Source organism: Zingiber officinale, chromosome 8B, assembly GCF_018446385.1.
Source record: "Zingiber officinale cultivar Zhangliang chromosome 8B, Zo_v1.1, whole genome shotgun sequence".
In the NCBI taxonomy this organism is placed as follows: Eukaryota; Viridiplantae; Streptophyta; class Magnoliopsida; order Zingiberales; family Zingiberaceae; genus Zingiber; species Zingiber officinale.
This window is the reverse complement of record NC_056001.1, coordinates 24,116,997-24,136,813: the sequence shown is the minus strand read 5'-3', so window position 1 is coordinate 24,136,813 and position 19,817 is coordinate 24,116,997. Positions and strand designations below refer to the sequence as shown.

At 33.0% G+C, this 19,817-nt stretch overlaps 2 protein-coding genes across 3 annotated transcripts; both read left to right on the top strand.

Annotated features, from left to right (window-relative positions):
• Positions 1 to 1,368: 1,368 nt before the first annotated feature.
• LOC122017876 (SOSS complex subunit B homolog) lies at positions 1,369 to 3,389 on the top strand. The gene is made up of 4 exons (XM_042575586.1): positions 1,369 to 1,453; positions 1,569 to 1,673; positions 1,885 to 1,930; positions 2,698 to 3,389. The coding sequence occupies exons 3-4, from the start codon at positions 1,921 to 1,923 to the stop codon at positions 3,132 to 3,134; spliced, it is 447 nt and encodes a 148-aa protein (XP_042431520.1). The 5' UTR covers positions 1,369 to 1,453; positions 1,569 to 1,673; positions 1,885 to 1,920; the 3' UTR covers positions 3,135 to 3,389.
• A 7,491-nt stretch (positions 3,390 to 10,880) lies between these two features.
• On the top strand, positions 10,881 to 19,477 carry LOC122015323 (polyadenylate-binding protein-interacting protein 4-like). Of its 2 annotated transcripts, XM_042572154.1 has the most exons (17): positions 10,881 to 11,166; positions 12,211 to 12,263; positions 13,236 to 13,371; positions 13,458 to 13,595; positions 13,690 to 13,820; positions 14,291 to 14,475; positions 14,877 to 15,054; positions 15,131 to 15,376; positions 15,617 to 15,735; positions 15,865 to 15,910; positions 15,984 to 16,008; positions 16,093 to 16,349; positions 16,480 to 16,623; positions 17,508 to 17,600; positions 17,697 to 17,759; positions 19,048 to 19,094; positions 19,225 to 19,477. In XM_042572154.1, the coding sequence occupies exons 3-16, from the start codon at positions 13,251 to 13,253 to the stop codon at positions 19,075 to 19,077; spliced, it is 1,776 nt and encodes a 591-aa protein (XP_042428088.1). In that variant the 5' UTR covers positions 10,881 to 11,166; positions 12,211 to 12,263; positions 13,236 to 13,250; the 3' UTR covers positions 19,078 to 19,094; positions 19,225 to 19,477. The 2 variants fall into 2 exon arrangements, with proteins under 2 accessions (XP_042428088.1, XP_042428087.1); XM_042572153.1 differs by having other exon boundaries at positions 10,882 to 11,166; positions 19,048 to 19,477.
• Positions 19,478 to 19,817: the final 340 nt, after the last annotated feature.

Below are 19,817 nucleotides of genomic sequence, written 5' to 3'. Positions count from 1 at the left end.
TGCTTGATGCCATCTTTCATCAATCACCTCTAAATCTACCTTTACAAATCTTTAAACTATGAGCATAATCTAGTCAAATTGACTGCAATAGTTTATTTATTTGCATTTCAAAATTATATAGCCTCTTGACAGGATGTATTCGTGTATTTATAATTTATGTCATTTTTTAATGGCAATAGCCACCATAAATACTAATCTACCACAATTTATCCCTGATATGTTTACTAAAAACATTATAATTGTTGAGATAGATGACCTATTAGAGGAGATGAATAATTATTCTCTTCGATTTATTATTCGTCGTGTTCGTCTACAAAATGTTAATGCATAGCTGAAAGCACACAAGCACAATAAATAATTTTTCAATAATTCGAAACTCTCAATTTTTACTCCACTGCCGAGTAGTCTGACTTTAATACCGCTATACTTTTTCCCTCTTTATACCTAACAAAAGTTAAAAACCTCCTTCAATCTCCATTCTTACGGACAACAACAATTAAATGCAAAGATAAAGATCAAAATAAAATACAATATAAATAAATTATTTATAAAAAAAACTCTCTGCTTGAATTATCTCTTGAAAGTGATCGGTACTGTATCGGATTAATCCAATAATTTTTTATTCATTGCAATAGCTTCATCAACCAATTACTCATACACAACCAACAATCGATTGATATGCAATAAACTCTTTCAAACTTTGAATTCATAGTTTAGGGATTTATCAATCGATTGTTATTTTATAACAGTCGATTGATATCTCTATTTCAATTTTATCAAGATTAAATTCTCATTTTGCTTAGTATTTAGTTGATCTTGACCTGTCATATTTTTTTTTATCTAGCATCCTATCAATTTTAATCGATATTTTTTTTACTTAACATTCAATAAGTCTTGATCAATTACACTTCAACATTATTATGAACACCTAAATTTATTTTTCTATAACTCACTCTAAATTTTAAAAGGTAAAATCTGTAAGCATTTAAATTTTGTTCAGTTTGATTTTTTTTACTTAATATTGTAATCTGATTTAATATTATAATCTGATGCTTAGATGTTAAAAATAAAATTTGATTGGTATAATTGGAGTTTAAAATATTATATATATATATAAACAAGAATATTTATGTGGCCATGTAATATTTTCACTTCTCTCTTAGAAAACAAGAATAAGAATCGAGTGCAAGTCTCCATTCTTGTGTTTAATAAACACCGTTACGATAATGTTAAGTAAAACTAATAAAATAATATTTCATATTGGTCGGCAAGTGAAGCGGATTCAAGTCCAATTTTGATCCGTATTTCATTTATTGGGAATAGATGAATCCGAACCCAATAACCAGACAAGTTTGGAAACTTTTTTTCATCCTTTTAATAAATACCAGCTGGGCTTTTCACTTTTGTTGGAGTAGCCCCAATCCTCGAGCGCTCCGTCGTCTCCACTCTGAAGGTTTTGCATTTTGTTTTCTCGGGCTGCTTTCGTTATTTTTTGTTTTTTTTTCCTTCTTGGATTTCATCTTCTATCTTCGCTTACTGACCCTTGTTCTTGTTATTGAATTGAGAAGGCGCGGGCTCTCGTGCCCTATCGACCGTTGAAATCGATGTTCGTTTGCGACCTGTGGATCCTTCTTTGAATTGTTCTGCAGCAGAGGTCGAAGAAGAGGAGTGGGGTAGGATTTACCTTTGTTTTCTTTGCGAAAGATTTGTTTTTGACGGTAGATTAATTACTCTTTCTTGGTTAAGTCTTTAGAATTCTTATGAGATTCGATATCCTTGTAAAATATTAAAAAGATTGTTATTTAGTTTGTTTGTATGAGTAGATGTTTCCGATTTTTTTGCTACAAATTACGACATTTCCATAATACTTGTATCGATTTGCAGGTGATTAGAGATTGAAGGAGACTCACACTCTGTACTATGTCATGCGGTATCACATTTGTTGTGCTTTTTAGTTAAATGTCTGAAAGAGTCAGTTCTTTCCTTCAATAATTTCAGTGGCATCATAATTTAGACTATATTTACTCTTGTATCAGTGCTGAATTCAATGAGGCTATGCCATAGAATAAAGGATTTGAAACATGCCTTTGATATCAAAGTTCAAATAAAAGATTTCTTTTTTTAGTACTAACTGTTGTTAACTTGTCATCTAGATTATTCGTAGATGCATATTTTCATGAAATGTCTGATCTAAGCATCATAAGTTTGACAAAAACATCCAGTTTGGGAAGTAGCATTAGTAATTTTCATGAACATGAATTTCTACTACATTTTGTCTAATAATAACCTTAGCTTTCGTGGTACTAAATTTACATGAATAACCATCTGCTAAATCATAGTTTGATTGTTCCATCCTATTTCTTTTGGTTGTCCTGAACAGTACAGTGCATATATTGTCTGGAACATCCTCTGATCAACTTTTATAAGCATTATTATCGCAAATTGTCCTTTATATGTGTTTGTATTTTATACCTTACCTTATACACTTGTTTACACACGGTAACTTCCAGATCATCTGTAATTCATGTTTTAATGGCATCCTGCTAGTTCAATGAAATTTCTAAAAAAACTAGTTAGACTCTCGAGCAAATCACATTATATGAAAAGTTTTATGCGTTCTAAATTGTTCATTAAAAAACCCCTGTAATTTGTATCTTAGGTGATCATGCACTGGTCAATGTTTTTGGTCCCTTGCAGATTATTACATACACATGAGAAGGGCAATACAATTGAAGGACATTGTTCCTGCAGCAACCAACACTGTCAACACACAATTTATACTGCTGGAGAAAGGAAGCATTGCTCAGGATGGGAAAGAGATGACTTGCCTAGCACTAGTAGCTGACGCGACTGCATCAGTTCACTTCCAGATGTGGGGAAGTGAGTGCAAGACCTTTGAGCCCGGCAACATCATTCACCTCGCTGATGGAATATTCTCTTACCACAAGAACAATCTGGTGCTCAGGGCTGGCAAGAGAGGCAAAGCTGAGAAGGTTGGTGAATTCACCATGCTGTTTGTGGAGACCCCTAACATGAGCGAGATCCGGGGGGCGCGCGATCCTAACAATCCGAAGAAGTTTGTGCAAGAAGCTACTGTATCGCCACACTCCAAGATCTTTACTCCCTCAAGATAACACCCCCGTAGATGTTCTTGCTCAAGAATTCAGATTGGATATTTTGTGCGTTCTTCCAAAGTAGTGTTAAGAATGGTGGTGGATTAGAGCAAACAAGAAATCTATAGGCCTCAAAATATTATTTAACTTGTGGTAGCTTTGTTACAGAGTGAAAAAAAACTTTAGCAACTAGTGGAGAAGTTCCCTTCAAAACGATAATTCTTACTAGCAGTATTGAAAAAACTCCTAGATCATCTGGAAAGTCAGCTTCTCATATATTTCTCTCATTATACTTTCTTATTTTTATTTTATTTTTGGACATTCCTTTATGAAACATTGAATTTTATTTGGAGATATACGTTCACCAACAAACAGTAAATGAGATAAATAAAAAACTGAACTTGTTGTACCACAAGTAGCTTGAACCCTGCCATGCCAGGCATGGCTAAGCCCTCAACTCTAGAATCAGCAACTTATAGGATTGCATTTGGATTGATTTCCGCTTGGTAATCAAAGATTCTGTTGTCGTTTACACTTGTAAATAACTATTTTTATCCTAGCAATCGATTGTTAGGAGTTACCAATTATTTGCCAATAAGCAGTCGAACCGGTCAATCAATTCCAAGATTGTTGCTACAGTACGATCAATCGTCATTTGCTGGAACTAAGCAATCAATTAGTAGCCATCAATTAACTGAACAGTTCAACCAACCAATTGAGTTGCAAGCCTTCTTTCTTACCTTAAACCCTGAATTCAGGGTATAGGATTAACAATGAATTGCTATTGCTATTGTATAACAATCAATTGCTATCTCTATTTTAGTCTTTTAATTATTAAATTCTTGCCTCCTTTAGTATCTGATTGACTTCACCTACTAAGATTTTTTATTATTTAACATTCGATCAACCTTGACATATTGAGATTTCTTCATTGTCACTCTTGACCTGTCATATGTCAAATGTCTGATCCTTCATGATTCACTTAGACTTCACGTCTTTCCAACTCCTTATAGGACCTTTTTCATTGTCAAGTGTCTGATTCTCCATGATACACTTGGAATTTTCCTCTTACCAACTCTTTGAACTTCCAATCAAATGTCTTGCCAATCATAATCTATTTAAATTTTCCTTTCACAAGCCAAGTGTTTAGTCAATAGTGATTTACTTAAACTTTTGTCATCTCCAAGTCATACATGTCCGACCAATCTTGATTTACTTGGACTTTACTCTTCTTATCAAGTATCCAATCAACTTAACATACTTGACCCATCACTCACGAACACCTTATTTACTCAACCATGCTTATTATATTAAGTATCCGGTAAACCTTAATATATTGATAAAATATCCAAATCAAACATCAAAACTTAACTCGAATCAATTTCAGCGTAGTCAACCTTGATCGAAGATAGATTGCATCAACATAATTAACAAACAAACATTTAATATAAATAGTAGGTAATTTTTTAAAAAGTGAATCCTTTATATATTACAATTAAAATAGTGCCTCAGTATTAAAAGAAATAAAATATTTATTTTATTTCAAAATATTGTTATCTTATCATCATCCTTTATATTTATTTTACTCATACTTAATTAAAATTATTACACTTATATCACTTTTATATTAAAAAATATTTTTTAATTAAATAAAAAATTGCTCAAACTTAATTAAATACAAATCAATACTAATTTAATAAATTTATTTAAAACTGTTAAAATGTGTCACGGTATTTTTTAAAAAGTGTTACAAGATGTAACAATTTTGGTTGAAATGTTACAAATAATGTTAGTCAAATTACTTATAATTTAAAAGAAAACTGTTATATTTTATAGTAGTCTTGAATCTACTGTTACATCTTATAACAATTTTGAAAAAATTAATATAACAGAATTGGAATAAATTATTTGTAAGATAGAATGAGATATTATTTTGATATTTTTAAAAATTAAGGTGCCTTTTGATAAAAAAAAATGACAGTGAAGGTTTTTGATTTTTATCCAATAAAAATGACATAAAAACACATAATAAAATAAAATAAACTTGTAGTAAAATAATATACATGGATCCCCATAACCCCAACACTTCATAAACTTTCTCATCTCCATAATTCATCATCTATAAAGAACCTCCTAAGTTATGTAAATTCATGAGGAGTTTCAAGATGATTATATACCTATAAATATGTATGTATATATTCATTTCAATGTGTAGAAAGTGAAAATGTTAATAATATTTTCTTTTCATATGCAATTGTTTATATAATTTTATAATACATTATTAGCATGATACTTCTATTTTTTTAATCCAGCTATAGGTAATAAAAATGTATTGATATGTTTATATATACATGCCAAGAAGTTAAATTTATAATTCCTTTCATGATTTGTTAACTATTGTCCGATTAACTATTAGTTAGTTACATATTTACATGACTTGCAATGTTTGAAAAATATTACAATATTCTACCATTAAGTATTACAAAATCATCTTTTGATTATATCATGTTTTATCATTTATTAATAAATATATATAATGCATGATAATTATTATTAATGATTTAGTTTTCTTTGTAATAGATTCTCACTATATCCATTCTTTCAAAGTTAGAATTTGTGGCTCTTGATATTTCAGGAAAAGATTATCTATCATGGATTTTAGATGCGGAGATTCATTTAGATGCTATGGGTCTTGGAGACACCATAAAAGATAGAAATAAAGAATTTTTACAAAATCATACAAAAACAATGATATTCATTTGCCACCATCTTCATGAAGGATTGAAAATTGAATATTTGACGATCAAATATTCACTTGAGCTATGAAATAATTTGAAGGAAAGATATAGCCATTATAAAACCGTAATTCTTCTAAATGCTTGTTATGAATTGATTCATTTACGTTTACAAGATTTTAAATAAGTGAATATAATTAAGTTATGTTTAGAATTAGCTCAAAATTAAAATTATGTGGTGAAAAATTACTGATGAAGATATGTTGGAAAAGATATATTCTACCTTTCATTCATCTAACATGCTTCTATAGCAGTAATATAGAGAGAAAGGTTTCAAGAAATATTTTGAGTTGATCACATGTCTTCTTGTGGCCGAGTAAAATAACAAGTTTTTGATAAAAAATCATGAGACCCGTCCAACTGGTGCTAGTCCATTCTCTGAAGTGAATGAGATAATTGGTAAAAATGATAAACGACAACACAGTCAAAAATTTCATCATGGTCGTGGTTGTGATCGTAGATACGGAAATGATCGATTTTAAAAAAATCATGATGGTTATAATAAAAGAAACACAACAACTCACCAGAAGTGGGTTAATAATAATGTCCACCAAAAGTGGACAAATGATAATGGTAAAAGAGTTTAAAGTGGACAAGATAATGATGAAAATAAATCAAAAAATTCATGTTATAGATGTGGCATGAAAGAACATTGGTCACGTACTTGTCATACTCCAAAATACTTTACTGATCTCTACCTAGCTTCTTTGAAGGGCAAAGCAAAAGATATAAAGAAAAATGTTGTTTTTCAAGACAATAACATAATTGTTGGTCATTCTATGACAACACATTTGAATATTTATGATTTCTTTGTAGACCTGATAGAGGGATAAACAATTCAATTGGAAATGAAAATATCTATGGAAACGTCTAAATTGATTAAATATTTTAAATTAAATTAGTTCATTTGCTATTGTGTTTCTTTAGTAATCTTTTAGTTGTTTCTCATTATGTATTTCTTTTATTTTAATGAATAATATCATGACTTTTGGATTCAATAATGGAGATTTATGTCTTATTGATAGTGCAACGATATATTCTATATTTAGAAAGAAAAAATATTTTTCTTATTTAGAAATGAGTGAAAGTAATGTTAATACAATATCTGGTAGTACAAATATTATTGAAGGTTCCAGAAGAGCTAATATATCATTATTTGGAGGAACAAAATTTGTTATTGAAAATGCATTGTTCTCTTCTAAGTTTTAAAGATATTTGCCAAAATGGATATCACATTGAGACACATAATGAGAATATTGAATATCTCTATATTACAAAATTAGTGTTGGGTAAGAAATATGTATATGAAAGATTACCTGCTTTCTTATCTGGTTTGCATTACACAATAATATATGCAGTAGAAACAAATGCAATAGTAAACCTGAAGTTTATTGATTCAAATGATTTTATACTTTGGTATGACCGGTTGGAACATCCTGGTTCTATAATATTTCAAAAAATTATCAAGAATTCACATGAAAACCTATTAAAGAATCAGAAGATTCTTCAATTTAATGAATTATCATGTGCTATCTGTTCTCAAGGAAAACTTATTATGCGACCTTCACCATCTAAAGTTGAAATTGGATCCCTTATATTTCTAAAACGTATACAAGGAGATATATGTGGGCCTATTCACCTACCATATGGATCATTTAAATATTTTATAGTTCTAATTGATGCCTCTACAAGATGGTCGCATGTATGTTTATTATCAACTTGAGGGTTTGCAAGATTGCTTGCCCAAATAATTCGGTGAGCTCAATTACCAAAGTATTCTATCAAGAAAATATGTCTTGATAATGCTGGTGAATTTACATCCCAAGTATTTAACGACTATTGTATGTCTATTGGAATAATTGTTGAATATCCTGTTGTTTATATTCATACACAAAATGGTTTAGCTGAATCATTTATTAAACGCCTCTAGTTAATAGCTAAACCATTGATTATGAGAACTAAGCTCCCTATATCCATTTGGGGGCATGTTATTTTACATGTAGCAACACTTATACTTATAAGGTTAACCAATTATCATATATTCTCCCTTTACAATTGACTTTTGGTCAGGAGCCTAATATCCCATTTTAGAATATTTGGATATGTAGTATATGTGCAAATTAGCCCACTACAACGCACTAAAATGTGACCCTCAAAGGAAATTGAGAATATATGTTGGAGATGATTCTCCTTCAATTATAAGATATTTGGAAACAATGATGAGAGATATTTTTACGACATGATTTGCCGACTATCACTTGAATGAAATAATTTTTTCCAAAGCTAGAGGGAGAAAATAAAAAGTTTCCCAAAGAAGTCACTTGACATGCATCATTATCACAATTTGCCTTGTACAAATCAATGTGAACTTAAAGTTCAAAGAATAATGCATTTGTAAAATATTGCAAATCAATTGCCTGATGTATTCACTGACTTGAAGAAAGTGACTAAGTCACATATACCAGCTATTAATGCTCTGGCTCATATTGATGTACCGACTAGATAATCGATTAAAGAGACTACTACTCGCCTGAAGCATGGTAGACTAATTGGTTCTAAAGATAAAAATCCCTGAAAAAGAAAAGAAACAACTAATCAAGATGTTCATTTTGAAGCGTCTAGGTCTCTTGTAGAGATGACTGACATAACTATTAATAAAACTCTATAAGAGGTCCAGATACTTGAAAATAATGAAGAGATCTCAATAAATTATGTCAGGACAGAGAAGAAATTGAATCGATTAAGATTAGTTATCGACAATAAATTTGCATGCAGTGTAGCACTTGAAATTGTTTATGAAAATGGTGATCAAAAACGTAAATCTATTGAACAATGTCGTAGTATGCATGATTGACCAAAATGGAAAGATGCAATTTAAGAGGAATTAAACTCACTTGCAAAATGTGAGGTTTTGGGACTTGTAGTCCAAACACCAAAAGGTATAACTCCTGTAGGGTACCAATGAGTTTTTGTATGAAAGTGAAATGAGAAAAATGAAATCACAAGATATAAAGCTTGTTTAGTGACATAAGGTTTTTTCTCAAAAACCTGGTATTGATTATGAAGAAGCATATTCCTCTGTAGTAGATGCAGTCACATTTTGATATCTTCTTTGTATGACAATAAAAGAAAAGCTTGAAATGCATTTGATGGATGTAGTAACAGCTTATTTGTATGAAAAACTTGATAATGATATTATATGAAAAATCCTTGAAGGACTCACGATGTCAGAAGCATCAAGTTCAAATTTTAAAAATATTCATTCTATTAAATTACAAAGATTTTTGTATGAATTGAAACAATCTGGATGTATGTGATATAAACATCTAAGTGATGATTTGGTGTAACATAAATATCAAAATGATCCAATATGCCCATGCATTTTTATAAAAAGGGATGGACTAAAAGTTATCATTATTTTTGTATATATTGATGATTTGAATATCATTGGAAGTCCTGAAAAACTTATACATATAGTTGATATCTTGAAAAGAGAATTTGAGATGAAGGATCTATGAAAAACCAAGTTTGTATTGGATTACAAATTGACCATTTTATGGATGGAATTTTTATCCATCAATCATCTTATACACTAAAGGTTCTGAAATGATTTTATATGGATAAAGCTCATCCATTAAGTTCCTCGATGGTTGTTCAATCGCTTGATGTGAGCAAAGATTCTTTTCGACCTAGTGAAAATGGTGAAGAACTGCTTGATCCTGAAGTATCGTATTTAAGTGCAATTGGTGTATTAATATATCTTACTAATAATACAATATCAGATATAGTATTTGCTGTAAATTTATTAGCAAGATATATTTCTTCTCTAACACGTAGACATTGGAATGAAATTAAACATATATTTAGGTATCTTCAAGGTACCATCAATTTGGGTTTATTTTATTATAATATGTCTACTTCAGAGTTAATTGGTTATGCAGATGCAGGATATTTATTTGATCTATATAAAGGTTAATCTCAGACTGGTTATTTATTTACATATGGTGGAACAGTCATATCTTGGAGATTTATCAAACAAACCATAGCCGCTACATCATTGAATCATTTAGAAATATTTGCAATACATGAAATAAGCTGGGAATGTGTTTGTTTGAGATCAATGATTCAATGTATCAAGGAAAAATATAGTTTAACTACTAACTAGAAAATTCCAACAATATTGTATGAAGACAATGCGGCATGTATAGTCAAATATGCTAGATATTTCACCAAAGTTTTTCTTCACTCTTGGTGGTAAAAAAGAATGGTGATATTAAAGTTCAACAGATTCATTCTAGTGATAATTTGACATATTTATTCACTAAAGCATTACCTACAATAACATTTAAAAAATTAATACATTGTATTAAAATGCGGCGGTACAGAGATCTCAAATAACATTTAAAATAGGGAGAGTATAGTTTCACTATACCATATTATATTGTCCGATAAATTTATAATGATATAGTTGTGGAATGACGTACTCTTTTTCTTCAATAGATTTTTTCCCATTGAATTTTTCTTAGTAAAATTTTAATAAGATTCCTTAATTATGGACATCCAAGGGAGAGTATTGTAAAAGAATACATATGGATGCTCATAACCTCTAACACTTCGTAAACTCCCTCATTTTCATAACCCATCATCTCTATATAACCCTCTAATTTATATAAATTTGTGAAGAATTTCAAAATGATTATATACCTATAAATACACATGAACATATTCATATTTCAATGTGTAAAAAGCGAAAAGATCAATAATATTTCTTTTTCCTGCGTAATTACTTATATAATTTCACAACAGAACCAAATAAATATGTGAATATTTTAGCTATGTATTTTAATCGAACATTACCCATGTAATTTTAGATAAATAGTAAAATTTATAAAGAGTTGCGTATATCGGTTATGCATGCGAACTAATTTTTTTGGCCCTCCAACCCTTTTACTTCAATAAATTTGCACGGAGGTCCCTCGACCTCCGACAACGCCGTATTCCCCTCCCCATCCTGGCAATCTCCTGTTTTTTTTCCGCCCCTTTCGAGACCTTCCTGGTGCGGCGCCGACGATAGCGAAATTTTGAGATCGCGGTGCTTTGCTTTCTCCCCTCCCCTTCCCTTCTCGAACTCTCCGACCTTCTCTGTGTGGCTCTGCGCCAAGTGTGACAGCGAGAGGGTTTCCTGCGTTGTGCGGCGCCGAGGACGAGTGATCGAGTGCGGCGACGAAGAGGAAGATTGGAAAAAGGCAGCAGCATAGGTTTGTCTTTCCCTTTCAACGTGAGATCTACAGTCTTCTCTCCTTTGCATGCATGCCGATTTCTTTGTCGCTAGGGTTTCTCATTTCCTGTCATTTTTTTCCCATTAAGTGTTCTATACTATAACATTATACCGCTAGTTTGTGATCATTCATAGGCAACAACTATGTCACTTCGAAATAGCGTGTAAGTGGATAAGAGCACTTCAGTAACAGCTGGATTCTAGTTCTTCTATAATTTTTTTTTTAGAATGAACAAATTCTGTTTGAAGGTGTAACAGACATCACAATAATGTATGAAATATATAGAATGCTTAATGTTTGTACCTCGGAAACCTGACTTGGTCGTTATAGTTGAATCAAACTCGTTATTTAGGCTCATTTGTCAAACTGCACCATGCAATTGGTTGATTTTTCACGATTCATGACGAATAAGAAGACAATTTGAAGCAGAATATAGATGCGCAATTTCTGAGCAATATAATCTCTTGCATAAAATGTAGGTGAGACTTACAGTGTCTTCCTCATTCCAGTTCCAAGTAACTTATTTGTCAATTATGTGGCTTAAACAACTTACTCGAATGAGTCAAGTTTGGATAGGCACACACTCCAAATTGAAGTAATCTACTTGTGCTCATGCATCAATCATCATTCTCCTTATCCGTCTCTTTTGTCCATTTTTTCCTCTCTCAGACACAAACTTTAATATTTTCCCATCCCTGCTCCCTCCAATTCATCATATGATCACTTCTAAGATGACATGGTATTGGTCAGTCAGAACCCTCCTTACCATTACTTTGCTTCATAGTTTCCACCATCAAATTGATAATTTCATTTACCCTTTTTTCCTTTTAAAAAATCTTTTACTTCATGATCCTGATGTGGACTTAGATTTAGCCTTTTTTTGAGCTGCATGAGACAGGAGAACCACAAAATTGAACCTTGTCCTGTTTGTGGTTTTTAAATTTCCTGTCAGTTTTTATCTTGAGATTTTCCAAGTAAGAACAACCTAGTGACTCATCTCTAGTCTTCTTTCACTGCTGGCAGGATCTTCTACCCAACTACAGGAGCTTCATTGACGTTACCATCAAAGAAGGAAGGTAATAATCTTCCAACTAATTTTAGTTTATTTCCATCTTTAGTAGTCAGGATCTGGCTTAACTTACCCTAGTTTTGATGAGTTATTGTTGACTTAAGGGCAATAAATTGCTTTACCTGAAATATTTTCCTCTCTTCCAGTAAAAAATTCTTTATGGCATGAATCATTTGTTGGTACCATATACGACTTAAAGTGAGGCTCGAGCAATATTATGGTTTCTTTGTAGGGGATCCGGTTATCATGATTCTTAGTAAGCAAGGCATCCTCATTGCCGTGAACATTTTAGAGAAATCACATTATCAAGGGTTCCTTTCATTGGCTTTGCCCCCTAACATGAATAATTTATCTCATCCTGCATAGGACCTAGAGTTGTGTCCAATCCTTTCTTATCTTTCCTATGCTATTGATGAGAACACTAAACTTCTTTGGGTGAGGCTAAGTATGCTGACCCTCCCCAACTGTCACATTGGCAAGAACCTCATGTACGGAGGAGGGTTCCTTTTTTTTAACCATATGAAGCTTAGGATGCTGGTCAATATTGTACATTATAGTTATCAGAGGGTTCTTAGTGATAATATATGAATGTGTATCTACATGTTGTCAATTGAAGTGCCACAGAAAATTATTGCCTTCAAAGCTATAGTTGACCAGAGAATATACTTTATATTTATATGCTATTTCCCCTGTTTCCCTCTCTCGGATAACGTTAGTTTAATGAGATAATCATATTCAAGATCCATGCTGAAGATGTGGAACAACAACTTTTATCCATATTTCATTATTTTTTTTTCAAGGTTTAAGAGTGTTAAGAAGCATTATTTTTTTGGAACCCCTTAATATTGTACTTGTGGGTGTTCAAAATTTCAAATAAATAACTGCATTTTTTGAGTGCTTTTGTTATATTTTTTTGTGTTGCTGCATTCATGTGTCTGGAGCTGAGTTTTAATACACATTTCTTGTTTCATCGTCTTAGAAACCAAGGTTGAGAATGAATTCTCAACAAGGTAGGGTATCTACTAATGGGTATAACCGCCGAAGAGGTGATACAGTTACAGGATCTAGGATGGAGAATCATACGCAATCAAGGAAGTCAGCCTCTCCTAACTTTGGTAATGTGAATTAAGTGTAGATGCCATACTTGTTAAATACTTCAGTCCTAAAAGCTTATGACGATTTACAAATGGTGTAATTGCAGGAAGGATTATAACCCCATCACGTGATCGGCTAATATACGTTCTGTCCTTGCTGATTGGTCGCCATGTTGAAGTCCATGTGAAAAATGGATCTATAATTTCAGGGATCTTACATGCAACAAATGCTGATAGAGATTTTGGTACTTTCCATACCTGATTTGTCTTGAGTTGTGATATGTTTTTGTACCACTCTACCCTCATATTCTAGATTTACATGTCTGAATTTGCTTACAGAAATTGTTCTGAAAATGGCTCAAGTGGTTAAGGATGGCTCCGTGAGAGAGCAGAAGTCTTTTCGTGATAGTATCACATCTTCTCGGCTAATGATTGTACCAGCACGAGAACTTGTTCAACTTCTTGCAAAGGTTTATTGGATTTGAACTAAATTAGCTTCCATTCAATGTGTTAGTAAGCCTTTGCATGTATTGATTTATCATACACTGGGTCTCTTATAGATCATGGCTGGCATGAACATATTTGGCCATGTAAATTCTCTCATGCCAGAATCAATCTGCATGTTTGTTGTGCCTGAATCAAACTCATCGATGCTACTGCATGTTTTATGGGTTTCTTATATAAGAACACCATGCAGAATGTATTGGCTTTTTTTCTTGTTGTCTGTTATCATGCATGGTGTAGATTGCACCAGGAAAATGTTCCTTATGTTTTACTTCTTTGTCAGATTTACATTCTTTGGCATACTCCTGAATTACTTGAGATTTATCCTTTGTTTTTCTTGTTTTGCTCTTATATTCTGAAAAAAATTCTGGGTCTTGATAGTTTGTGTTGCTAGGTATATAGGATTTATTCTGTTTCTTTTCTCCCAAAATATCAGGAGGTGTCACTTGATGAATTCACCAGTGGGCTCTCAAATGAGAAGGGCAAAGACCTCTTGATTGATTCAGTTATTTCTCATTCGCATCATCTAGAGACAGAAAGAGAGTTGACGCCTTGGATCCCTGATGGCGATGATCCTGAATGTCCTGAACTGGAGAATATATTTGATGGAACACTGGATAGGTATCTGTTATAGCATCAACATTCTAATTGTTTATTAGGGTTGTTAGAAGAGTGGATTGCATTGCTATATGCAACATGTCTTTTGGCTCATATTTCCTTTATTTTATTCTGGAGTCATTTTATCTTCTCTATTTTTTCAGTCATTTCTTCTTCAGTGCTTATATTCTGGAGTCTTGAATTTCTTATAATTAAAACTCCTTATTTCAGTTATTACTAGGTATTACTTCATTTCAAGAACATCAAATACACACACACACACATAAGTTTTAGTGATAGTTTTGATAGCATGATCTTTCTGTTTTTTTTTTTTAAATTAAATTGTTCATCTTCTTTTTTCATATTGGTTTTTTTTAGTTTTTTTTCTTGTGTCACTAAGCTGTTAGGATGGATTTTCTATTCAGGAAGTGGGATCAGTTTGAAACAAATGCTGCATTGTTTGGAGTAAAGAGCACATTTAATGAGGAACTTTATACTACTAAACTCGAAAAAGGTCCTCAAATGAAAGAGCTTGAAAAAGTGGCTTCAAGAATAGCTAGAGAAATAGAGGGACAGGAAGCCCATGATTTTCATCAGGCTGAGGTTCTCTCTTTTTGAAATTATATGTAATGATATGTTCTTATGGGCTGTAACTCATAAAAATAACAAATTCTAACAGGAAAGAGGCTTGAACTTCCATGATAATCTTGGCCTTGATGAGGAGAGTAGATATTCGGCTGTACGTAGGGAAAACAATAATATCAGATTCAGAGAAACTGATAACACCTATAATTCTGAAATTTTTTCAGGATCAGCAGGTGTTGTGACTTCTAGATCATCACCTGAACCTTCAAGCACTAAAGTCAGTAATGAAGTGCAGACATTACAGAATGAAACTTTGGCATCATCCAAAAGTTCATCACTGGTAACTACTAACATTTCTGTCCAGGAGTATCTTAGAATAACATGACAAATATCAAGAGCAGTAAAATGATTTCACAATATGCTAACTATTGACTATTTGACAATTTTGCTATGTTGAGTATTGCTATTTCTAGATATCTCATCCAGAAAATAACAACGGAGCTACAATTTTTGATTGATCTGAAAAAGATGAAAAGATGTTTGCCTGAACATTCTTTTTCACCATTCATAAATTGTGCAGGATGAGGATAAATACTTGCATGCTGATAAGGATTCAGGTCTCTATCCTATTAGTCATGATAGTCACCAAGCATCTGACTGCATTACTCAGAGTTCCCCACCCTTGGATGCTGAGAGCAGGTTTGTGTGCTGTTTGAGCTGATTAATCATTATTTGTTCCTTCAAAGTGGAATTGTTTGAAGGCTTGGTCATATGATGGCCAATGAATCTTTATCCAAGTATCTTGATTCATGTCTGTGGTGTGCCTAGGTTTGCAACTCAGCTGAAAGATCAAAGTGGCAAGACTGAGAATACAGTGAGATAATTTTAAATATTTTATATGACTACTATTCTGTCTCTACTCGCTTTTGACATGATCTTTTTTACAGGTTCAGGAATCTCGAGCATCTGAAGGTCAGTATTGACTTCGTGGTATGAACTGACTAAACTTTCTTGGCTGACTTTGAATGTTTCTTTTCATTGATGTCCACTTTTCAGGAGAGTTGGAAGGATTATCTACAAATGGAACATTGTGTAGTCCTTCAGCTTCTAGTCAAGGAGATCTAATTACTGAAACTTCAGATTCTCAAGTCCTTGTTGATGTGTCTACTGCTCTCAAACCAGTTAGTTATAGGACAGGACAAGATAGTTCTCCAAACAATGTGTCTAGTGAGACATCAGATCGTCCTAGTTTATCCCCAAGGTCCTGCGGATCACTTTCTTCTGAAAAATCGTCTCTTAACCCAAATGCTAAGGTGATTTCCTGGCAGAAGCAGATTTTTTTCCCCTTTTAGATCATTATGGTTTTCACTTTTGATTAACAGGCTAGTTATTTTTCATATGCAAGTTAGTATTTATCCTAGTCCCTTCTGCTGTTATAATCAGGAATTCAAATTCAATCCAAATGCAAAGAGTTTTTCCCCTTCAACCTCTGAAAGGCCACATGCAGAAGTATCCGATGGGCCTTTCTATTATCCTAATAATGTAGCTTCTTTTCAGCATATGCATGGTCTACCTGTAGGAATGGGGGTAAGATTTAAAACTTGCTTTCCTGCTTATCTTTTTTGGGGTTCTGTTAGAACATTGGTACATGGATTCTGTGGTTAGCTCTACTTTATTTTCCTTTTATAATTTATCATGTTCCATTGTCCATAATGATGCTGCGATTCTATGCTTGATTCTTAGGCTAAATAGCTACTTGTTTTGTGTTAAGTTGGTTTTCTGTTTTATTTGGTACTGGTATAAGTGCATTTTTAATCTACATACAGCTGTGATATGCCTGTTTTTAGTTTGTCATCCACTGTTCTAAGAATACTGACAAACAGTTAAAACCAATATTCAACCTCTTTCTTCTGACTAAGGAGATGTAACTCATAACAGTTTTAATAAACTGTAGATTTGTTCTTTCAAACTAGTCTATGTATTGCCTAATTTTCCTTAAGTAATTAGCTTGGTGCTCAGGCATCAGCAATGTTCAACTTGTTCCTGAATATAATTTGGGAATCATAATGTTGTGCTAGAATTTGCTAGTAGGATTCAAAGTGTAGAGTAGTTTCATCTGCCTTCCATTTATATCTCTGCTATCCTACTGCATTAATTTTTCCAGTTAAGTTGGAATTGCAAACTTGATAAAATCTACAGTAAAATATTGATACTTTGGAAATTCCCTTTTTAAATTTGTCCAATTTATTGCAAGTCAACATTAGTTGGTAATCACGGGAAAGAATTCATTCAGATGTGCAGAGAATTTTTTTTTTATCCTTTGTGGCTACTGAACTTTTAGGAAAAGAACCCCTTGGATTAATTGATTAACTAGTGGTGTGAAAGTGACTTTACCTGATCTACACTTCTATTTTCACCTTCTTGATTATAAACTTTACTTACTATCATTATATAATGACTTGTGAACACAGGTTGCTCCATTTGGCCATCAGCCTGTTTTTTACAATCCTCACGCTCCACCAATGCAATCCTCCCAAGCATATATTCACCCTAATGGGTCAATGGTATGCGATTCTCCTGAATTTACTTTCATGGACTATTCAAGGGTAATTTTGTTTTGTGTTATCGTGCTCACAATTTGTTCATGTCATATATTTCAGTATGGACAGCAAATGATTGTTGGACAGCCTCCACAATTTTATTATGTGCAAGGCTATCCACCTGTAAGTTAATCTGTTTTGGATTTTAGTCTATGCTATATCATTCTGTTTTTTTAATGTATATATTTTTTATTTTTTGGAACTGGTTTAGTTATAAGTTCTATTTGAAAATGTTCTCTTCAAACTAGCATTCACATGTCTTGTAATTCCTATCCCATGATTTGTGCCTTGAATTTCCCTTAGCCTATAGTGATGTTACAGAAAAAGGTATTTGGCTGTTGGGAGGGGTATTATAGCCAAGGAAAATGGCTATTTAACAACTAGCTTAGTTAAGCTAATATGTGAAGGTTCAGGTTAATCCAAGAAAATGTATTGTATTCCATATGTTAAGTTCAATAATCTCCTTGCCTTTCTGAATAGTGACTGTTGCAGACTGTTAAACTTGCTTCTTGATAAATCAATGTTGTGTAAGTTGCTAAAGTTTTATTCTACTTTATAATTCACTCTATACTCTTTGGCTCATGTATCTTCTGTGTGATTATTGCTAGGAGTTGCAATCATTCTGGTTTCAAATATAAAATACTTTTTAATCTGGTAAACCTACATATCACACATTAATATATGTATTTCGAATATAGTAAAACTAGAATATTTTTTTTGTTTTCTTTTAAAATTTTCCTATAACTTGCAACTGCCTGGCTTGTGGTTTTGATGGATGCACCCTGTTTTTGCTTGCATTCTACATTGAAGGTTGGTAATGCAAATCTGCATGTGTATTCACTCAGTCTAAGGGGGTGCTAGGAAGCACAGTCACTGCATGGCTCTGTAGATATTGTTAAGTGGTGGTTCTTGTTACAGTACACTACTCTCTGGAATCTTTATTGAATTTCTAAAAAGATTTGATTGTTCCTGTCTGATTTGTTGGAATCCGGCTGATTCTAACCCGGAACAATTTTGACTGAATTCTGAGTCAACAATTCTTTATAGCACAGTCGCTGCATGCCGCTGCCTGATTTGTTCCATTAATCTCAGTCAATTCTTTCTGACTGAAAATTTCCTCATTGGTCTTTTGACAGTCTTGATTTATTTGATCGCTAGCTAGTTGTTTTGGAATGAATTGTTTGTGAACCATGCAATTTTCTTCCGTTTGTTATGTGTTCGCATGGTCCTTTGCCATATCAATGCACCGTGTCATTACCTGGATTCTAGTGGCGAATGGTTTATTGACCATTCCAACATTGCGAAATGATAATTTTCATGGTTGCTTTATTTTTTTAATAACAGCGTATTGGTTGTGGTTCGCCCTTTTGTTTTACTCTACTGATTTTTTGCTTTTGATCTTACCTCTCAGGAGATGCCACACAAAGGGAGGAAATATTAAAGCTTTCTAAATCAGTGGTAACCGCCTAACCTTCAGTGGATTTCACCTGTAATCTGCATTTGCTGAAGACGAACCATCATTGTGGCGTGTGATTTCTTACTGACCAGCTCCGTTTGGCGGTCCTATAACCATTTTAAATTGCAACAGGTGGCAGATGCTTCCATGAGTTGGAAATGGAGTTTGTATGTAAAGAATGATGACTTAGGCAGCAGAACAATTTCTCTTCTGAGATACACTGCTGTTCTGTTTACTGGTTGCGTTGTTGGCTGTGATGATCTAAATAAACCTAACAAAAAAAGGGGCGCAAATATGTATTTGATCGAACATATTTGTCGGATGAATTGCTGGCCTTAGTTGGATTGCTGCCCTGCAAAATTACAATTGTCAATGTATTTTCTGACTCCAATTGCCCAAAACAGGGGGAGGTGGTTCCAGCAATATTTGTCGAATGTTTCTTAGGGGCTCATTCTTGTGAAGCTGACGAAAGTATTCAAAGCGAGAGCAGGTGGTTCTACCTACATTTTCTTCCCTCCTACTCAACATTAACTGAAACCATTCGAGATGAGATCGCACTCATTTAAGGAGTAAGTAACTACATTTATTTGAAAAAATATATATAGTGAACTAGTGAGGTTTCAGGGACAAGCGTACAGAGTTGGAGAGACGGGTCTAGTACCAGTTGATAAATTGAATGAGTTGAGTGATCGGGCGGGTAGAGGTTGGGTGAGCTGGGTTTGGTA

Bases quoted from the DNA above. Each gene is read 5' to 3' on its own strand.
- LOC122015323 (XM_042572154.1), top strand. From the start codon at position 13,251: ATGAATTCTCAACAAGGTAGGGTATCTACTAATGGGTATAACCGCCGA. The intron at 13,821-14,290 runs GTTTATTGGATT...CCAAAATATCAG, and splicing joins TTGTTCAACTTCTTGCAAAG to GAGGTGTCACTTGATGAATT. The intron at 15,377-15,616 runs GTAACTACTAAC...TAAATTGTGCAG, and splicing joins CATCCAAAAGTTCATCACTG to GATGAGGATAAATACTTGCA.